Source organism: Chaetomium globosum, genomic scaffold, assembly GCF_000143365.1.
Source record: "Chaetomium globosum CBS 148.51 scaffold_2 genomic scaffold, whole genome shotgun sequence".
NCBI lineage: Eukaryota > Fungi > Ascomycota > Sordariomycetes > Sordariales > Chaetomiaceae > Chaetomium > Chaetomium globosum.
Genome location: NT_165977.1, coordinates 417,803 through 436,744, shown reverse-complemented (window position 1 = coordinate 436,744; position 18,942 = coordinate 417,803). Strand labels below are relative to the sequence as shown.

The 18,942-nt window shown below is 54.5% G+C and overlaps 7 protein-coding genes across 7 annotated transcripts; 3 read left to right on the top strand and 4 right to left on the bottom strand.

The window, feature by feature from the left end:
* Positions 1 to 535: 535 nt before the first annotated feature.
* Positions 536 to 3,558, bottom strand: CHGG_02266 (uncharacterized protein; the record flags this gene model as incomplete). Its single annotated transcript, XM_001228781.1, has 6 exons — positions 536 to 2,278; positions 2,509 to 2,640; positions 2,745 to 2,972; positions 3,029 to 3,091; positions 3,146 to 3,416; positions 3,491 to 3,558. The coding sequence occupies 6 exons, from the start codon at positions 3,556 to 3,558 to the stop codon at positions 536 to 538; spliced, it is 2,505 nt and encodes an 834-aa protein (XP_001228782.1).
* Positions 3,559 to 4,731: 1,173 nt separating this feature from the next.
* CHGG_02265 (uncharacterized protein) lies at positions 4,732 to 5,513 on the bottom strand (the record flags this gene model as incomplete). Its single annotated transcript, XM_001228780.1, has 3 exons — positions 4,732 to 4,908; positions 5,105 to 5,185; positions 5,460 to 5,513. 3 exons carry the CDS (start codon positions 5,511 to 5,513, stop codon positions 4,732 to 4,734), a joined length of 312 nt encoding a protein of 103 aa, XP_001228781.1.
* A 794-nt stretch (positions 5,514 to 6,307) lies between these two features.
* On the top strand, positions 6,308 to 7,558 carry CHGG_02264 (uncharacterized protein; the record flags this gene model as incomplete). Its single annotated transcript, XM_001228779.1, has 1 exon — positions 6,308 to 7,558. The coding sequence occupies one exon, from the start codon at positions 6,308 to 6,310 to the stop codon at positions 7,556 to 7,558; it is 1,251 nt and encodes a 416-aa protein (XP_001228780.1).
* A 1,295-nt stretch (positions 7,559 to 8,853) lies between these two features.
* On the top strand, positions 8,854 to 12,907 carry CHGG_02263 (uncharacterized protein; the record flags this gene model as incomplete). Its single annotated transcript, XM_001228778.1, has 3 exons — positions 8,854 to 8,977; positions 9,096 to 10,570; positions 10,721 to 12,907. 3 exons carry the CDS (start codon positions 8,854 to 8,856, stop codon positions 12,905 to 12,907), a joined length of 3,786 nt encoding a protein of 1,261 aa, XP_001228779.1.
* Positions 12,908 to 14,939: 2,032 nt separating this feature from the next.
* On the top strand, positions 14,940 to 16,651 carry CHGG_02262 (uncharacterized protein; the record flags this gene model as incomplete). Its single annotated transcript, XM_001228777.1, has 3 exons — positions 14,940 to 15,844; positions 15,908 to 16,299; positions 16,356 to 16,651. 3 exons carry the CDS (start codon positions 14,940 to 14,942, stop codon positions 16,649 to 16,651), a joined length of 1,593 nt encoding a protein of 530 aa, XP_001228778.1.
* Positions 16,652 to 16,924: 273 nt separating this feature from the next.
* CHGG_02261 (uncharacterized protein) lies at positions 16,925 to 17,257 on the bottom strand (the record flags this gene model as incomplete). The annotated part of the gene is made up of 1 exon (XM_001228776.1): positions 16,925 to 17,257. One exon carries the CDS (start codon positions 17,255 to 17,257, stop codon positions 16,925 to 16,927), a length of 333 nt encoding a protein of 110 aa, XP_001228777.1.
* Positions 17,258 to 18,081: 824 nt separating this feature from the next.
* On the bottom strand, positions 18,082 to 18,459 carry CHGG_02260 (uncharacterized protein; the record flags this gene model as incomplete). Its single annotated transcript, XM_001228775.1, has 1 exon — positions 18,082 to 18,459. One exon carries the CDS (start codon positions 18,457 to 18,459, stop codon positions 18,082 to 18,084), a length of 378 nt encoding a protein of 125 aa, XP_001228776.1.
* Positions 18,460 to 18,942: the final 483 nt, after the last annotated feature.

Below are 18,942 nucleotides of genomic sequence, written 5' to 3'. Positions count from 1 at the left end.
CTATATTCCTGGGTTGTCTATCCCGTGACTGGGACCTACCGGGCCGCCCCGGAAGCTGTCAGGGTGGCCCCCAAAGCAGGCTGAAGATTCTCCCAAATCTATAAAAGTTTCTGAGGGCTTTTTCATGGTGAGTGGCGAGAGGCCGTCGAGGGTAGGAGAATCTTCGACAGGTGGAACCCAGCGGCGGTTCAGGAGTTGGAAGATCGAGGGCCCTGTCCTGGCCCCCTCAGAAGCTGTAGATCGAGCTACCACGCCCTGGATGTAATATTTGAGAATGTCCTGTCAGACCCCCGTCGCTTTCAGGTAGGTTGGAAGCTGGAGAACTTGGGACTGGACTCGGCGCCTCGAAACTGGGGGTCAAGCTGCCGCACTCGGAATATGAAGCTTGTGAACTTCTTGTCAAATTCTCAACGCTTTCAACCGGCGGTAGTCCGAGAGGCGGAAGGAGGGCTTGGGGCTAGACCGAGCCCCTCGAACCTGGGGGTCGAGCTCCCGTGCTCGGGGACATGAAGCTTCAGAAGGTGTTGTTAAATCCTCAACCCTCTCTACTAGCGGTAGAGAGGGAGCCGGAGAATTCGGAGAGGGAACCTGGCCCCTCAAGGAGAAGGGTCGAACCATTGGGATGTAAAGATTGTGGTGGAGGTCTTGTTAAACCTCGAGCGAGATTCAACTTGTCCGCTTGCATCAGGTCCGTCCGCCTCAACCTTTCGGTGATATCAAGATCCTGAAGCGTTGAACCTGCAAGGTGACACTTTTCGGGCCACTTGACGTAGTACCACCACACCTCAGCCCAAGAGATGGCATGTTGCTTGCTGAAGTCAAGGAGATGGTACCGGCAGGAAGACGCGCTGACTTCGGCCCAGTTGACCTGAAGGGGTGTCGATGAGAGCTTGGCATGGTAAATCCAGTGTCGGGCCGCGTAGGCGACGAACAGGTTGTCATCCATTCGCTTCTTTACCTTGTCTACCCAGTCTTTGGGGAGCAGGTTCATTTTTCCAGCATCCTCGAAGAACGGCAGCAGCAGATAGTCCACGCAGAGCGAACTTATAATCTCGTCAGCCCTTGCGTCGCCAAGAGCGTAGTGTCGGTGGTGGCTGAGGTTCGCCAGCGTCTCGAACATTTCTGGAGCTGTGGTAAGGAAGTCGTTCAACGTCCTGTGGATAAGTTCGAAACAGCCATCGGACCGCCGCCTCACGAGCGGTGTGCATTTGAGCAGAATGTCACGCGTCAGATTGGGGTGCCCGGTTTTAGGGTTCGAGGCCAGCTCCTTGTCCACGACTCCCTGGTAGGAATTCGATCCCACCGGGCAGCCAACCTTGAACAACATCGCCAGCCCGATCTGGAGCTCTTCTGCGTTCATGGCATGACCTTGATGGGCCATCCAGAACAGAACACTATACAGAAATCTGTTCACCTCGTTGGTCTCGCCACCAGCTTTATCGCCAAGGGCTAGGCGGCCTAGGATGCTGTCATAAAAACCGGCGATGCTGTTTCGGATTCGTGAACGAACTGATTCCTTTTCTGGGGCGTTGGCAATTTCTATGAGCGCGAGGTGGGCCACGATGTACATGTTGCCGGCAATATGCCGAATTTCCTCGCTGATGTCGGCCTTCACCTGATCATGGAGTTTGTGGATTCTTGCGAGTATGTCTAGTCGTTTCTCCACGGTCTTTTTGATGTCACCTTTTGTCTCGTTCTGTGGGATCTGATTCACACGCTGGTTGCACCATCTTTTGAGGGCTTCGCTGTGATGGCCGCCAGGACGGGAAAATACCAATACTCGGATCCGGTTAGGGTCTAGCTCTGACCGGATAGTTGGATCGTCCGGTTCGCCAGACAGGACTCTTAATACTGGCCCGAACTGCGGATGGTTGTGGTTCTCAACTAATCGATCCACCTCATCCAGGATGAGTGTTAAACGCCGGGGTGAGGATCCTCCCGTAATATTGACAATCGTGTCGTACCAAAGACGCTCGACGTCTTCGTCGGTCGATGGCCCAGACTGCTGCTGCCTGGGGAAAACAGCGACTTCCGGATAGCTGACAAGAATCGAGTGGAGCAAGCATGCCAACATCTTCCTCGGTGTGATCAAACCCCCCTTCATAGAGCCGAGCCAGAAAAAAATTACGAGGTCGCTTTTGTAAGGATCAGTCCGGAGTTGGTTCAGAGCAAGCAACCTGATATGCTCGGCCAGGAAAGTCTTCCCGCAGCCAAGCTCACCGGTGATCCACAGCTTCCTGTGGCTGTTTAGCCAATCGAACCATGTTCGAAAGTATTCCTGCCCTCGAATCCAGTCACAGGTCCCTTCCGTTGGCACGATAGGCTTGGAGGGGAGAGGAAGAAGAATATCGCGGGTTCTGAGCGATTGGAGCAACTTGTATCTCTCTTCACGGAAGTCACCCCCTACCGACCAGTAAAAGTTAGCCATAAGATCTTCCACATCTGATAGGATACTTGAGGTAGAAAGGTTGTCTGTTTACTTTTAAATTTAGGTGATTGCTTTTTTACATGGTCGGTGAATAACTTGAGCCATTCGGGGCCATCCCCTGCCTTGACAAAAGTGCAGATCTGGAAGTGGTTTTGGTCACTGATTTCATCAGGCCAGCGCGAACCTAGGCTTGCGTTGTCCTCCTCGACAATCTATAATAAAATGGTTACGTTCGTGTTAGCCCTGGATTAGGTTTGCTATACTTTGAGCTCCATGCTGCCAAAGGATAGGTACCTAATTCACGGGAGGCTCTTACCCGGTTCTTGCATCCCTCGGGAGGACTGCTTTCTACATAGTTTCGAAACAGAAGATCGCTACCGTATAGTTCAAGAAATTCGGTTGAGATGTCGTTGAGGCTTTTGATGTCACCCTCACGTACTAGACTAAACGGGGTTTTGATTCCCACGCGCCGGTTCAAGGAGTCCGCATCAAAGATTCTTGGGATGACATCTTCATAACCACGGTGTGGGGTTGCAAAGAAGACCTATAAGCTGAGTTAGAATCAATACCAACCGCCGATCAGGCGAGGAGATTCCTTACGGTCGCGCACGCAGAGTAGGCGATGTTCCGAAATCGCGGGTCGCGTCGAGCAAGAATCAGGGCCTGATCATAGTGTCAAGGGGCGTCGTTCAGTCCCTCTCAGGGCTGAAAACTTACTTGTTTGATGATGACGCCGCCGGTGCTGTGTCCGATAAACACAATAGCGCGCATCTCTGTGTTGCCCGATCTTTGGCTGATTAAGTCTTTGAGAAGCTTTTCGGCGGACATCCGGATTGACTGCACCCTGTAGCTACTGTTGACGAGGTCTCGGTACTCGAATCCGAAAACTCTCATTGTCCGCTGTTCCCCAAACTTGACGCACTCCTGGGACCAGAGGGGAGCCCATATTTTATGGGCATTGATTCCGCGCCCATGGACCAGGACAACGCTGCAAGAAAGGACAACAACATGGCGGTTGGCAATGCTCAAATTACATGACTTTACGACTTCGGGGAGACTCACTCGAAACTCGGGCTATCAGTCGAGGCGGGCTGCGGATCGAGGGAGCACAAAGCGCCGAGGTGTTGCATCTTGGAGTGGCAGTATGAGCGGGATCTGCTTCTGCGTACCTAGGCAGGTATTATCTCACGACGTATTAGGACTGAAGGATCAGGAAGGCTTGAGGAGAACCAAGCCCGGGGTAGGAAGCATCAGGGCTCATAATGAGGCTCCAGAGTTTCGACCGGGGGATGGTGTGGTTTGGAGGCCTGCACTCCCATGTCCAATCAGCTACCCTAGTTATGTCTCGCATCGGCAAGAGCTTTCACACCGGCAGCGGCGGTCGGAAAACCACCAATGCACCTAAGTGGTTGGAGGAGCATCGCATCAAGTGGCATGCCCACCTGGGCAAACCCAGCAGGTGGCAGGGGTGCCAATGCAGCTGGACGCGAGAAAAGCCTTCACTCTTCCGGCCACCGTCGGGTTGGCGGCATACCGACGGAGGACTGAAACAACAGAACCCCAGTTTCATCGGTTATGTTTCTGCCGACACCATACCTGAACAGGGAAGCGCGACGTAGGCGCCATCGAGGACTGACAGCGCGTTGACGGGCCGATGCGTGGCGTGTTTTGGGTATGTACCTACCTATCTAATTAGGAAGAGACAAGCAGCGGAGTGCAGCACACCATCTTCATCAACAGGTACATAGATAGGTACCTAGCCGTGGGGGGTAGGCTAGGGGTACCTAGGTACGTATCCGGATTGAAAAGTGTGCCCAACGCCACGTATCACGGCATGCATATCAGGTTCTGGTCTGGCCGCCAGCCGCCCCCCACCCCCCCGGCCGGCTGAACATACTGCAGGAATTAGTTTCATGTTGCGTGGCAGCAATTTCCCACGTGGACCAGTGGTAAATCTCCCCCATCTGCACGCAGGGCGTCGGGAACGCTCCTGTATGACTTGGAAAGTCCCTCGTCTGCGGCCACGGGCCGAGAGCCGAGATGCGGACACGGTTGTAGGCATGGGGTGTGAAAATGAATCTTTGATAGATGACGCCCCACGACGCGTCACCACTTGATCTTCAGTTGAGGTTCACGGTCACGCGGTTATGCTTTATGTTTTGAACCGAGCCTTGAACTTCGTCGCGAGGCACCCAACCACCTCGTTAGGTCGTTTCCGTAAATTGAGTTCCATTACAGAAAATGGTGAGTCAACCTCAACTTGTGAGGGATAGCGGGCGTTGATGAGTTGCTAACTAATCTATTCATTCATGTCCACAGCCCGGCCCCAAAATGACAAGCCCAGATGCCGAGCGAGAGAAGCGGAAGGAAAGGCGCCGACGTCTGGTGGAGGAGCACACTAACAATGAGGTTTCCCAAACCTCAGGTGCGTCTGAGCCACCAGAACGGTCCATAACGGACTTGGAAGAAATGGTTATGATCTGGGATGAAAGGGGCATAGCACAGCAAAACAAGCAGAACGAGCTGAGGCAATGGGAGGAAGAGTTAAAGCGAGAGAAGGAAAAGCTACAGCGGGAGAAGGATGACCTTAAGCAGGAAGCTAACGCGATTCGGAAAGAACTGGAAAACGAGGGAGGGAGGATTAAGAGAGATAAAGAGAAGCTTGAGAAAACTTACCAGGACATGAGGGAAATGGAGGACAGGGAGCAACGCTTGATCGAGACACTTCAGAGTCTCGACTTGGACTGGGTGTTGAGCCTGGATTACCAGGTGAAAGTACATGTAGGTACCCAGACTGATTGATGGGCATTAGGGGGGAGGGGGGGTCATGGGACAGAACACGGCGGTTGAACCGCACACCCACGTCTTCATTTCCTAAAGTACCCTTCTTGCATGCACGTGTACATAGGTACATGCATACATAGCTAGGTACCTACCTATCTACCTTCGGCACTCCAGCGGGCCACTCAGATCCGGTTTGCTGCCGTGCCCGCCATACTAGCTAGAGCCTTCCGCTCCGTGCCCAACGCACCTTCAAGGCCAACTTTCCGGATTTTTGTCTTCTGCGTCCGGGGAAATGAACCATGATGGACTTTTTGGATTTGCAGATGGACCATGGAGACATCAGGCATGAGGGAGTGACTCATATCCACTCCTGACCACAATATTGAACCCAACACGGCCGGTGTTGGGAGGAATCCTTATCTTCTTCGTGTTGGCGATTGGCCAGAAGACAGGATACAAGACGTGGCAGGTCCTGATGTCGGCTGTCGCGGCGCCCAACTGACACCCTCGGGACCCCGTGAGCATGGACCAAAGGTAATAGAAACCTGGATATTTGCGATTCAGTCGATGCAGAGAACTCTCTCGACCAACCATAGAGATAAGACAGCGACGCTAGAGGGGCCGGAGGCTGCCGAGGAAATCCGACGCCATGTTTTTGTCCGCCATTGGCGCCCCACGGTGAGACTGCCGGCCCAGCGGCGATGGCCGGACGGGTATGGAAGACGAGAGAAACACCAACTCCCAACATGAACACAGTTGAGCCGCATTAGGTACCTTGGGTAGGTACCTTAACTTTGCGGGAATTCGAAATTAGAAAGGAGATATAATAGTTTGTTGCTCCTCAGCCATCTAGAGATAAACCCGGCATCGATAGCATCGCACTCCCAATACCAAATTGTCTGACCATTGTCACGTATCAACTTGCCGTCGTGCTCAATTTTGCGCTGGAGCAAAACCTGTCCCCCCGAACCTTCTTGCCTGGAAACATCTCTCAACCCAGAAAACACACACACGCCACGTACGTCTAACATAAAAGCAGGCCTTCCATATGTTCTTGGGGGGTGATATTGACCTATCCGCAGAAGGATCGCCCCCATGGCTAGCTCAACAGCAACAATCACCGCCAACCCGGCTGTCCAGTTGCCCCATGACTCCGGGAGCATCCCGGTGAATGGAGCACCCTCCAAGCCCGCCCATTCGACCTCCGGCAACCCTGTTCTCTCGTTAACCGGAGCCGCCTCTCCCGAGGCGAAAGCCGGGGTAGCCTCCCCCGAGACGAAAGCCACGCGCGTGAGAGGTACCGACAGCGGCAGAAGAAAAAGGCGCGTGAAAACGGAGGACACCGTTCCCGGCCCGACTGTCGAGGACGAGATTCAGCATGTGCCTGAACTAGAAGATGAGATTTACAGGCTTGTGGAGAGGGGGAGGCTCGCAAACAACAAATACAACCAGGAGAGGAATAAGTCGAAGAAAGAGCTGGCCGATGCATTGGAGAAGCTGGCCGCTGTGGAGACCGCCCGGGAGGATCTGGAGAAAAAGCTGGTGTCTTCCAAGGCGGAGGCCCGGGGTCTAATCGAGGCGAAGCAGAATTTGGACAAGGAGTTGGCCGCCGCGAAGCAAGACGCAGCTTCCACCGCGGACGCTCGAAAGAAGTTGGGAGATGAGCTCGCTGAATGCAAAGCAGTCCTTGGGTTTTCCACGGCGGCCAAATCCAAGCTTCAAAAGGCGAACGAAAAGCTCGGAAAGGAACTGGATGCCGTGAAGACTGAGTTGGCTGGACTGGAGAACACAAGGGAAAAACTGGAGAAGGATTTGGCGGCTGCCAACAAGGGCGCCCAGGATTTGGGCAACACCAGGGCCGAGATGGAGAAGGAATTGGCGACAGCAAAGGGCCAAGCGGCCGCAATTACCGAGGCTAAGGGCAAAGTGGAGGCGGACCTAGCTGCCACCAAGGCTGAACTGGCCCGGGTCGGGGACGCAAAGGAGAAGCTGCAGAGAGAACTAGGTGAGAAGCTTATCCGGGCTCTACAGGCCAAGGCCGAGGTGGACATACAACTCAGCGCAGCCATGAACGACAAAGCCAGATCCGACAGGGAATTAAGCCTTCTGATAGAGTCCAAGGCTCGGACGGAGGAGGAACTGGGCGACCTCAGGGCCGACAACGCTGGGCTCGTGGCAGACCTGAAAGTGGCGGACGCAGACTGCGATGCACTCGAGAAACAGGTCGGGGATCTCAAACGAGAGAAGAAGGCCCTGATGGGCAAGTTGGCAGCAAGGGAACGGGTGGTGCAAAAAGCCTATGAAATGCTTGAGCGTGGCAATAGGCGTTTCAGCGAAGATGCTTGAATTGGGGGAGGGGGGTAAGACGGGTGATGGGGAAAATGTGCCGGGGGTAACTTGACGTTGGGGATCATGACAGCCACAACCTCTCATTTGTCGATCAATTAGTTCCATCTTTTAAATCACCAAGGTAGTTAGGTAGTCAAACGTATCAATTTAGATGTTGTAAGTCCGTCACGTCATTTAATGGCGAGGGCCTAGAGGCGGGTCTTCAGCGATGTTCTGAGCATTCCCTGCGCTCAACCAGCTCCATTAGGTCTTTGGTGAGGGAAGTTTCTAAGAGATGTATATGAAGAAGTTCCGGTAACCCCTTCGTTAACTTACGGCGTTCCAGTTAGACTTGTGAGCAAAGTTGAAGGCACTGTTCAAGGAATTCAGCAACTGTTGAAACACCTGTTTGCTTTTGCTGTCCGGATAGAGCGTACTTTTAGTATGATGACAAAAATGAGGACTGTTCCAGGACTGATAAATGTGGGTACGAAGGGCAAGAAACTCTACTAAACTGGGTGCTTCTATGTCGTCGGTGATGTATAGGTGTTCAATGGTAAACCCTTGCGTGGTTCCGCCAGTCGATGCCTGCATATGGATGTCACTCTCCCTCGTCGATTAATTCAGTCTTCCCTCGGCAGGTGTCTGGTTCTCCCTGCCTTACGTGGGCTCAATAGGGGACGCCACGGTGTAATGCCCACCGAGTTGCGTCCCTACAAAAAATCACTTGAGGTGACTCGTGGCGGGAGGTTACAGTACGGTCCACGACACGGGGGCCGCGGCACCCACGACATGTGCACGATAAACCGTTTCTCTTTTCCCAAGAGAACGAGGAGAGGAGTTTTACTGCGTTCCACGTACTTAGTCTTGGCCACCTGCAAACCAAGGGATAACGAGAGGGCCCTGCATAGGTACGATACCCAGGTGCCATCAGTCGGCAGTCGCAGACGCACATGGCTTCCTTTCTTTCTCTTACCACATCGCTGCCTTGAATACCACAAGGCATATTCTTCCGCTTGCCTTCCCGCAGTGCAAGGTCAAGTCGATAGGTTGCGGAGAGAAGACTTTTCACTCAGGCATGCCCATCGGGCATCAAACGGCCGCCGTGGTTGAAGTGTTCCCCCACCTCAAATCCCAACCCCTTTCCCCACCATTTGGGCTACCCCTAACTTCATCCTTCTTGCACGCCCGACTACGCCGAAAATCACATTTTTGAGAGCCGGGGGGCACCTTTGCTTCTTGACCGCAAAGCTTAAACTTTGGTTTCGGTTGGCAGGTTCCGAACCCGGAAGACGACCTCTTACTTGTACATCATGGCCGGGCCATATGGTAACCCGGCTACAGGAAGTTTAGAGTCCTACGCAACTGGCAACAGCGTTACTGGCTCTGGCCTCCAAATCAATGCTCCGATCGGGGAGCTCCGCCAGTATATCAACGGTGTGCTTGTCGCCCTTTCCCCTTCCAAAGACCCTTAGATCGGGTTTATCAGCGAGCTATCGAGCTCGACGATGTTCTGTTGTTGTAAGGTGAAACTAACGACAAACCCTACGCACAGCAACCGAAAGCAAAGAAGCACAGTGGCTCCGCCAGCTCTTCGTCACCGATCCTCGCCACGACAAGCAACATCTCGAGGAGGCCAAGGGGGGGATCGTACTGGCCGCTTGCGACTGGATTGTCAGGCCGCCCACATTCCAGACATGGAGGGATGACACTGATGCTCGCCTCCTGTGGATCAATGGCGGCCCCGGAACTGGAAAAACGATGCTTTTTTGCTATATCGTCGATCACCTGGCCAAGAAACTCGGCAATGAGGATAGGCTTGCCTACTTCTTTTGCGGGGCAGGTAGCCCCGAGGCGAGTACTGCTTCGGTTGTGTTGAGGGCCTTGGCCTACATGCTCATAACACGGTCGAAGACCCCGGATCGCAAGCTTTTGGAATTTGTGGGCGAAGAATGCGATACGACTGGCGACAAAGCGTTGGAGGGGCCGGGCAGTTGGTACCGGCTCGAGAAAATCTTCCGCAGGATCTTGGAAGACGCAAGCCAGCCAGAAAAAGGGGGGACGATATACCTTTGTGTGGACGCACTCAACGATTGCACCGAGAATCTTCACAGCCTCCTGAAGTTCATCGTTGGGGCTGCAAATTCCAAGGATATGTGCCGGGTTAAATGGCTGTTAACCAGTCATCGCGCATCCGACATCTCTCGGGCTCTCAACGTTGGTGCAACGGCAACGCGGCACGGTATGGACCTCGACGACTACCCGCAGGAGAGATTTCGAGCCTGGAATGCCTACGTGGATTTTTGGGCCAAGACGCTGGCGGACATGCAAAGACTTAATGTCGAGGCCGTTCGAAAACGACTGCGTGGCAAGGATAGAAACGTGTATTCTTTCCAGTACACATCACTTCTGGTAGCGAAAGCTCAACGAGCGACGTCACCCAACGACCTTGTAGAGATTTTGGACAAGGCAGAGCGGGACGTCACGGGTCTGTATAAGCAGGCGGCTGAGCGAATCCGTCATCTTGATGACAAGATCCAACGGGGATGCCTTGACGCGTTGACCGCTGTCGCTACCGCTTACCGCCCTTTACACTCTTCTGAACTCTGTGCTCTGTCTGAAATTCACTCAGAGGTGACTAAAGAGAGCATGATCCGAGAGTGCGAACCGTTCTTCGTCATCAACAAGAAGAAAGACGCTCAAATCACCAGTCAGTCAGCCAGGGATTTTCTCCGCACGCAAGAGACTCTCCTCGTCTCCAGCCTGGAGAGCAGACACCACCAACTGTTCTCCAGATCGCTGAAAATAATGACAAGGGTTTTGCGTCACGACATGTGCAGGCTTGGTCATCCCGGACATCCAACGGCCGATGTGACTCCTGAACAGCGGGAACGGCTAGCTGGAGTCGGTTACGCCTGCGAATACTGGATCGACCATCTTCTTGCGTCCGGGGACAGGGGTCTCAGCCCTAAAAATGCTGAAGCCGTTCACAAGTTTCTCAGAGAGAAATTCTTGAATTGGGTTGAGGCAGTGAGTTTGCTCGGCAGCGCCCAGCGTGTGCTGTTATCGTGGTCGAGTTTGATCAGCTTCTTGCGGGTAAGTGTCTGTTGATCTACATGTACCCTACCCCCATAACAATCCATTTCGCGGGATGGTGCTAATTGCTTTATCACCGGACAGAAAATCTCAAACACGGAAAGGGTCGTAGAAATCGCAACCGACGCACTATCCTTCATCGAGTTCAACGCCCCATCCATAATGGCATACCCCCTGCAAGTGTACGCCTCCGCACTCGTCTTTGCCCCAACCCAAAGCAAAATGGGGGAGCTCTTCACACACCAGAAACCGAGTTGGGTCACCGTCGGCAGCGGCATGGAACGGTCGCGTTGGAGTCCATGGATCCGAACTCTCACCCCACAGGCCAGGAACGTGGTCGTGACTAAACCCGCTGCTTTCTCACCCGACGGGACGTGGGTTACGGCCTTGCTGCGGAGCGATAATCAAGGTCAAGGAGACCCATCTTCTGAAGTTGCCGTCTGGGATCTTCGGACTGGAATTCGCCTCTGGACATTTCCTGGTGCCACTGACTGTGTTGGTTTCCCGCCCTGGAGCGGTCGACTTGCCGTCATAATGGGCGGAGACATGCGCTTCTGGGATTTGATGCAGGGCTGCTGGGACGACAACACAATCAAGAACCTCAGCCCTGTTTGCGCTGCATTTTCCGCTGATGGTATTTGGCTTGCGGCGGTGGCCGATAAGCCGAACGATGAGGTTCAGATATGGGACTGGGAGCGAGGGGATTGCGTCCTCAAGTTCGGCGGAACGGGGAGCAGCTCGGGTGCCATACATTCGATTGCTTTCTCATTTGATGGACTCTGGATTGCCACAGCCGATAGCAAAGGCATGTCGGTCTGGAGTCATGAATCTGGTAACTGCCTCTGGAGGAACGATACGGTCACCACCACCATTGCCTTTTCACCAAGCCCGAAAGACTTGGTCGTCTCGGCCAAATACGGCATGCTGACAGCTTGGGATTGGAGAACAAACCAAGAGGTCCGAAAGCTCGTTGTCAAGGAAAACCCATCGCTGACGGAGAATCGAAACCCGGTCGCGATTTCAGCGGATGGCAGCCGGTTTGCGGTGGCGCCCGCATCCACGGTAGAAGTATGGAACGCGATAACAAGACGCCGTCACCAGACGCTTGGCGGCCATGAGAAGTATGTCGGGTCATTGGCCTTCTCACCTGATGGTGACCAACTGGCAGTGGGGGGTGCCCGGGGTCTTAAGATCTGCCTGACCGGGTCGGCCGAAGTGAACAATTCTCAGGAACAGCGGGACCACAAGGGAAAGATCAAAATAATAAAGTTTTCGGATGACAGAAGGAAGATCGTCTCGGTTTCAGTCGATGTTGTTCTTGTGTGGGACGCGATGAACGGCCGTCGCATTTCTCGAATTGAGCCGACAGTCGTGCCAGAAGATGATAATCTTTTGGATGCTGCCCTCTCCGGCGACGGCTCTTGTCTCATCCTCATCCACCGGGATCTCGACCCAACGGTATGGGATACCGAATCAGGCCACTACTCCCACACGATTCCACACCCGTCAGCGCTGGCGTGCGTCTCATCCGATAGCACGCGGGCCGCGTTGGTGTCTTTTTCGCACACCGTCAATATCTGGGATCTTAAGGATGGCAGGTTTGATCGTGACGACATTGCCAATTCGTACACCGAGGGCACGGGGGATGTGGGGTACGTTGTTTTTTCCCCGGTGGCTCATCAGATCGCAGTCTCGGGGGACGGCGAGATCACCCTATGGGAATGTCTGGGACGCCGTCAGAAGAAGCGACAAACGATGGTAAACTCTGGGAAGGCAACGTCGCTCTGCTTTTCCTCCGATGGGCAACTGCTTCTGTCCTCATGCGAGGAAGAAATAAGGCTCTGGAAAGTTGCTAGTGGTCATTGTGTGCAGGTTGTCAAGGGAGTGAACCCGAGTATCGGCGTGGTTGGTTTTGACGCCCTCAAAACTCAAATCCTGACGAACTTTGGGATTATGGCTTTTGGCAAACAACCGTCCAGTCTTGAGCTTCTACGCAACGATACGGCCACCGAGAAGAAATGGCAGCGCTTAGGTTTCGGTATCGATCAGGACAAGTCGTGGGTCACCTGGGGATCCGATCGTGTGCTTTGGTTGCCGCCGGAATACCGTCCCGAGGGTATGGCCGTGTTGCCTACGGAACCATCGAAGAAGTTACAGGCGTCACTCATTGTTCTTGGGTGCCATTCAGGGAGGGTCGTGTTTCTCCGATTTTCAGGTCAAAAGCCACCGCTCGAGCTTGTCAGCGGCAAGCCTATCCATGAGACACGCTAGGAGCTGTGGGGTTATCGGGTTTGTCAGTATCTAATTCAGTTCCCATTCCTTGTGCCGTGGACGTGAGTATGGTTGTGGTAAACTGATGGAAAGGGGCCTTGCCCTAGGTACCTTGGCCGGGCTCTAGCTACATCTGCAGCTGTGTGAATGGAAGCAAGCCCATGAGTCTAAAAGCTCTCTATGTATCCGGCGTGAAGGTCCAATCGCCGGTAACGATGTCAAATCTGTTGTTTTACAGGTGCCTGGCGACGATGAACCTCGACGAAGGCGTGGCGGATGGCTTCACACGACATTTGATCACCTGTGAGGGGGACATTGAGGATTTTCAGTCCGCCACCGACGAAACCAACATACTCGACCGGGTTCATGTACACTATCTTTACCCCAAATTGATGGAATGTTCCGAGTTTCGCTGAGTGGACCTGACGCATCTATGGTTTCCCCGACCGGGGGTTCCAAAAAGGACTGAACTCTCAAGAGTTCCCCTCGGAACACGTGGGCCACACGGCACCCGTGGATATGTCAATACACAATGACGTCAAGTTCAAACGATTCAGCGTGCTGCTCCCCATCTCCTTGCCGGACGTGAGAGTCCCAGCATAACGGACATCTCCTAAGGGTGAATGAAGCCAAGGCTATATTGAATTTAACCGGCGCTGAATTCTTTCTTCTTAGTGGAGAAAGAGAAGGTTCGTCTTCTATATCCGGTCGCCAGTCTCCAAGTCCATCGCTGAACGATCCTGGCGTTGCGGGCCAAGACGAGTCATGTCTCGGCGCTTGATAGGGAGTGTCCAGGGACAGGGAATGCCCACGCTCCACTCGCTCATCCACAAAATGACCGAATCGGCGCCGTCACGGATATCTCGGGAAGCCCGTCGACTGCCGGCACTTACTACTTGGCGCCCGTTCGTGATTCGCCGTTTTCCATGTGCGGGCGGCAAGAGAAGTGCTTGTTTCTGGAGGAAGCACGGTCGTTGTGACGATGCCTAGCTGAGATCTTCTAGGGGCGCAACGAACTGAAAGTCATCCCATCAAATGTTCTACTATTGTTCTAGATGGCCTGCAGGGGCGACCTAAGCTTATAGGGGTGATGGGGTTTTCTCGGTGTTACTTCTTGCACAGTGGCCCCGTCGCTAACTCCTTTTTTGTCTTGGGGCTCGTCGTTGTGGGCCACAGCGTGGACCGAGACAAAAGATCTGCTGCTCTTCAACGCTCGTATCATGTATCATCCTGTTACGATGTTTTGCCGGCTAAAGTCCTCAGCTCGCTCTCGTTCCAGTCATGTGGCCGGTAAGGCCGAGCCCACGTCTCCCTTGTGGCTGAAGGCATCACCGAGCGTCTCGAGACCGAGGTACCCGGGCTGCTTGCGGGCCACCGGAACCTAGACCACGTTGGTCGATACTGACCTGGTGGCCACATCGGGGAAGGGACACGTACGATACCTAATTGGAACAGAAAAGCCAACGGGACTACACTACTGTATTAGAACCCGAAGATCTTGACCTCTAAAAGTATCACCGTCTGAACATATTCTAGAGCAAGAAGTAGTGGATACCGGGAGCGCCGGTGGGAAATCACCCTTGTCCCTGGTCAGGAAGAATCCAGATACCCACACGTTATGTCCGGCCACGATCTCCTTCAACCGGGATTTGTTTCCACAGCTCAGGGGCGTGCGGGTCCTGGCGGTTGAATGCCACGAGGCCAGAAGAAATCCCCACGATATTGACTCCGGCCGGGGAAGTTTGGGGTGGAAACCGGGGGATGGCCGCATGGGGAAATAACCGAAGCATGTAAGTGACGCCCGAAATGTGCCCCGGCTAGTATATAAGGGCCAGACCTTCCGTCTGGTCTCGGGGCGGTTGTATTCAACAATAAACATCAAGCCAGCCACCTTGGGGGTGCTATCTTTATCCAACAGGTTTATCCACGAAAACACACCTCCAACACCTCACCTCCAGACCTCCCAACCCAATCAACCTCCCACCAAGGACTGAACCCACCCCCGTCCACCAACCCCCACAGAACCAACACCATGCCAGGCGGCGCCGCCCCCGCGCTCGGCATGCCCGACGTGTCGCGGGTCGAGGCCCCCGTGACGCTCAAGGCGTACCTGATGTGCGTGTTCGCGGCCTTCGGCGGCATCTTCTTCGGCTACGACTCGGGCTACATCTCCGGGGTCATGGGCATGGAGTTCTTTATCCACGTCATCGAGGGCGCCGACGCCACCGTGCTCCCCGCCTGGAAGAAGTCGCTCATCACGTCGATTCTGTCGGCGGGCACCTTTTTTGGTGCACTCATGGCGGGTGATTTGGCGGATTGGTTGGGGAGGAGGATTACCGTCATTTTGGGGTGTGCGGTGTTTATTGTGGGTGTGGTGCTGCAGACTGCGAGTGCCGGGTTGGGGCTGATTGTTGCTGGGCGGTTGGTTGCTGGGTTTGGAGTGGGTTTCGTGTCGGCGGTTATTATCCTGTACATGTCGGAGATTGCGCCGCGGAAGGTTCGTGGTGCCATCGTGTCGGGGTACCAGTTCTGTATCTGTGTTGGGTTGTTGTTATCGTCTTCGGTGGACTACGCCACGCAGGACAGGAACGACAGCGGCTCGTACCGTATTCCGATCGCCCTCCAGATGGCGTGGGCTTTGGTTCTTGCCGGTGGGCTGTTCTTCCTGCCCGAGTCGCCACGGTTCTTCGTCAAGAAGGGTAACCTTGAGGCGGCCGTTGTCACACTGGCGCGGTTGAGGGACCAGCCACAGGATTCCGACTACGTCCGGGACGAGCTGGCTGAGATTGTCGCCAACCACGAGTATGAGATGAGCGTGATTCCGCACGGCAATTACTTCCAGGCCTGGGCTATGTGCTTCCGGGGTTCGATCTGGAAGGCCAACAGCTACCTCCGGAGGACTATTTTGGGCACGTCGATGCAGATGATGCAGCAGTGGTAAGTAATGCTCGCCCATTCACTCCCTTGCGAGTAGCCAAAGTACCACCTTAAAAGACGCAGGACTGGCTGCAACTTCGTTTTCTACTTCGGCACCACCTTCTTCCAGCAACTCGGCATCATCCAAAACCCGTTCCTCATCTCGCTCATCACAACCCTCGTCAACACCTGCTCGACCCCGATATCTTTTTACACCATGGAACGCGTTGGACGGCGGCCTCTCCTGATCTGGGGCGCCCTGGGCATGCTCATTTGCGAGTTCATCGTGGCCATCATTGGCACTGTCAAGCCTGACGACGACACGGCCGTCAAGGTCATGATCGCCTTCATCTGCATCTACATTTTCTTCTTTGCAACTACCTGGGGCCCGGGTGCGTGGGTTGTCATTGGCGAGATCTTCCCGCTGCCGATGCGCGCCAAGGGTGTCGCCCTGTCGACCGCGTCGAACTGGCTGTGTAAGTCAAGGCCCGTTACGCTGTTCCGTAAAGACTAGGGAACTAACTAGCCATAGGGAACTGTATCATCGCTGTTATCACCCCTTACATGGTGGACGAGGACAAGGGCAACCTCGCGGCCAAGGTGTTTTACATCTGGGGTGGTCTCTGCACATGCTGCTTCGTCTACGCGTATCTGCTGATCCCGGAGACCAAGGGGCTGACGCTCGAGCAAGTGGACCAGATGCTGGGCGAGGCCACGCCGCGCAACAGCGCCAAGTGGGTGCCGCACAGCACGTACGCGGGCGGCGACCTGAAGGCGGAGAAGGAGGTCGGACATGTTGAGAAGTCGGACAGCGACGCCAACGTGTAGGTGTGTGGTATTTTAAAGTAGCTTTGGATATTGAGAAATGACTTCCTGATTTGAACGAGTCAACCTTGCTTGAGAAGATGCGCCCCCTCATGAATGGACCAAAAGCCTGCGCCGCTAACAATTGCATAAACGTTGTTGGAAAACACCCTCTCTTTTCCCCCGCCCTAGTTCCCCACCTCTCTGCTTCCCGCCTCGCTTTACACAATAACCAGCGCCCTCAACACCATCCACCAATCCCTCTCCTTCCCCCGCCACCCCGCCACACACCCACATTCACGGCCGCGACGCCTCAACCTGCTCCCCCTTAACCTTGCTCGGCTCCCTTTTGCTCTGCGCCCCCGGGTCCTTGCTATGCAGCCTCGTATCCTTGGGATCGTACTGGCGCAGCGACTCCATGTCTTCACCAGAACGGGCGCGCTGGCCACCCGTTCCTGCGATAGCCTGTGCCGTCTCCGAGATGGCCCCGCCCGTGGCATCGTGCACGTTGTCGTGGGTCGACCGCGGCCGCGGCTGCTGCACGCCGCCGTAGGTCGTGTAGAGGAGGCCGCCGAAGACGCCGGCGGCGACCATGAGCGGGACTTTGCGGGTGGCGAGGAGGTTGGACATTTTGGTGGTTTTGGAGGGAGTGTGGTGCGGTGGAGGACGGTGATGTTTGTGGTTGTGGATTGAGGTTGGCGATCAGTGCCTTCTGAAAGGCAATATTGATACAATTTCCACCTTATATAGAGTCCCACGGCGGTATGGGATGTTAAACAATAACTCTCAGGAGACAAGAATGACGCGGGATGACGACGGGGTTACTGTAGTTATGCCTTGAAAGTCCTGGCAGACCTTAATGATCTAATAGTGGAGGTTGCCACAGTTCCCATGACATCAATACACTTGTGGAAGGGTCTTTCGAAGGCGGAATGATAAAGTGAACCAATAGAATACCCCTTTTGCCAGTCCTTGCCCTGGGGATATCAGGGGTACCGCAAGGGGCCTTCGTGTGGTCGGTGACGTCATGCCAACACGCGTGGGAATAACTGATACTACCGCGGGAACATACGCGATGACCGCATAGAAAACAAGGAAGATGGATACTGGACTCGTATGGCAAGGAGACATCTCCGGCTCCCGTCTGGTCATTAGCTACAGGTACCTAATTATACCAACGTTAGAATGATAGTACCCTTCAATGGCCACTAGCATAATCACTAAGGCTCAACTCTGAGAGTTTATTATGTCAGTGCCCGTTATCACGTTACAATAAGGTATGTTGCCCGTCGTTTTTTTCATCCACAAACTCAATTATTCCTTGCCAGAGCTAAGCTTATACCTCCATCCCTGACCAGCGGTAATTGAGCCTTGAGCATGCCGAGATCCCCCCGCCCCCCCGGTTTTCCCCTGGTCTTGGATCTAAGCCAGCACTCGGGCCATATCCTTCCCCCTTAAAAGCCCAGCGCAGCATTGAAAGCATCCGCAGTGGTGGCGTCCTTGGTACCGAGCGCTTGAACCTGAGCCTGGGCGTCGGCGCACAGGGCCTTGGCGGCGTCGTTGGCGCCGCACACGTTGGTGAGCTGGTCGCAGATGCGGTTGGTGATGATGTTGGGGTTCAGCGCCTCCGACTGGCCCTGGGCGACGAGGGGGTCCGACGGGAGAAAGGTGCCCTCGTCGGCGGCGCGCCCGTTGCGCCCAAATTGGAAGTCCATGCTCGGGTTGCACTGACCAAAGTCTGCGCCGGTTCCGTTGGCTTGCCGGGCACTGATTACGGCGGCCGAGGCCGTCGAGGCCGCGAACAAGGCGAGAAGGATGGTCTTGGTGTACATGGTGAAAGGATCGTGGGATTGGTAAAGCCGGCTTGGAGTCTTCTGGTTAAATATGTACGGAGAAAGAATGAAACGGTTCACAGAACCTGAGGCGAGGTCAACTCGGAAGGGACGGTTCAATTGATGCGGTGGTCGGTGGATGCGGTGGTCGGTGACAGATCGAGTTTGCGAAGCTGAAGATGGACGGGCATTTATAAGTCCCTTCACCATCTTCGTTCTCCACCAACACAGGCATACAAAACTCTCTTACCGCCCAGTAAGACGATCTGAGCCTAAAATACTCGCCTGGATCTCGCCTAGCTGAGGATCAGACTCAAACGTTTGGGTGGCGCGGAAAACAGGGCCAGATGAGACGGATCGGCGTTCTGCCGGTTCGGGTTCAAGAGCCCTCTATGCCAACCATATCTTCGGTCGATGTCGCGTTCCCGGCCTTAAACTTGTTTAAAAGGGCTCAGAAGCCCAAAATGGCACTCGGCTGTTCTT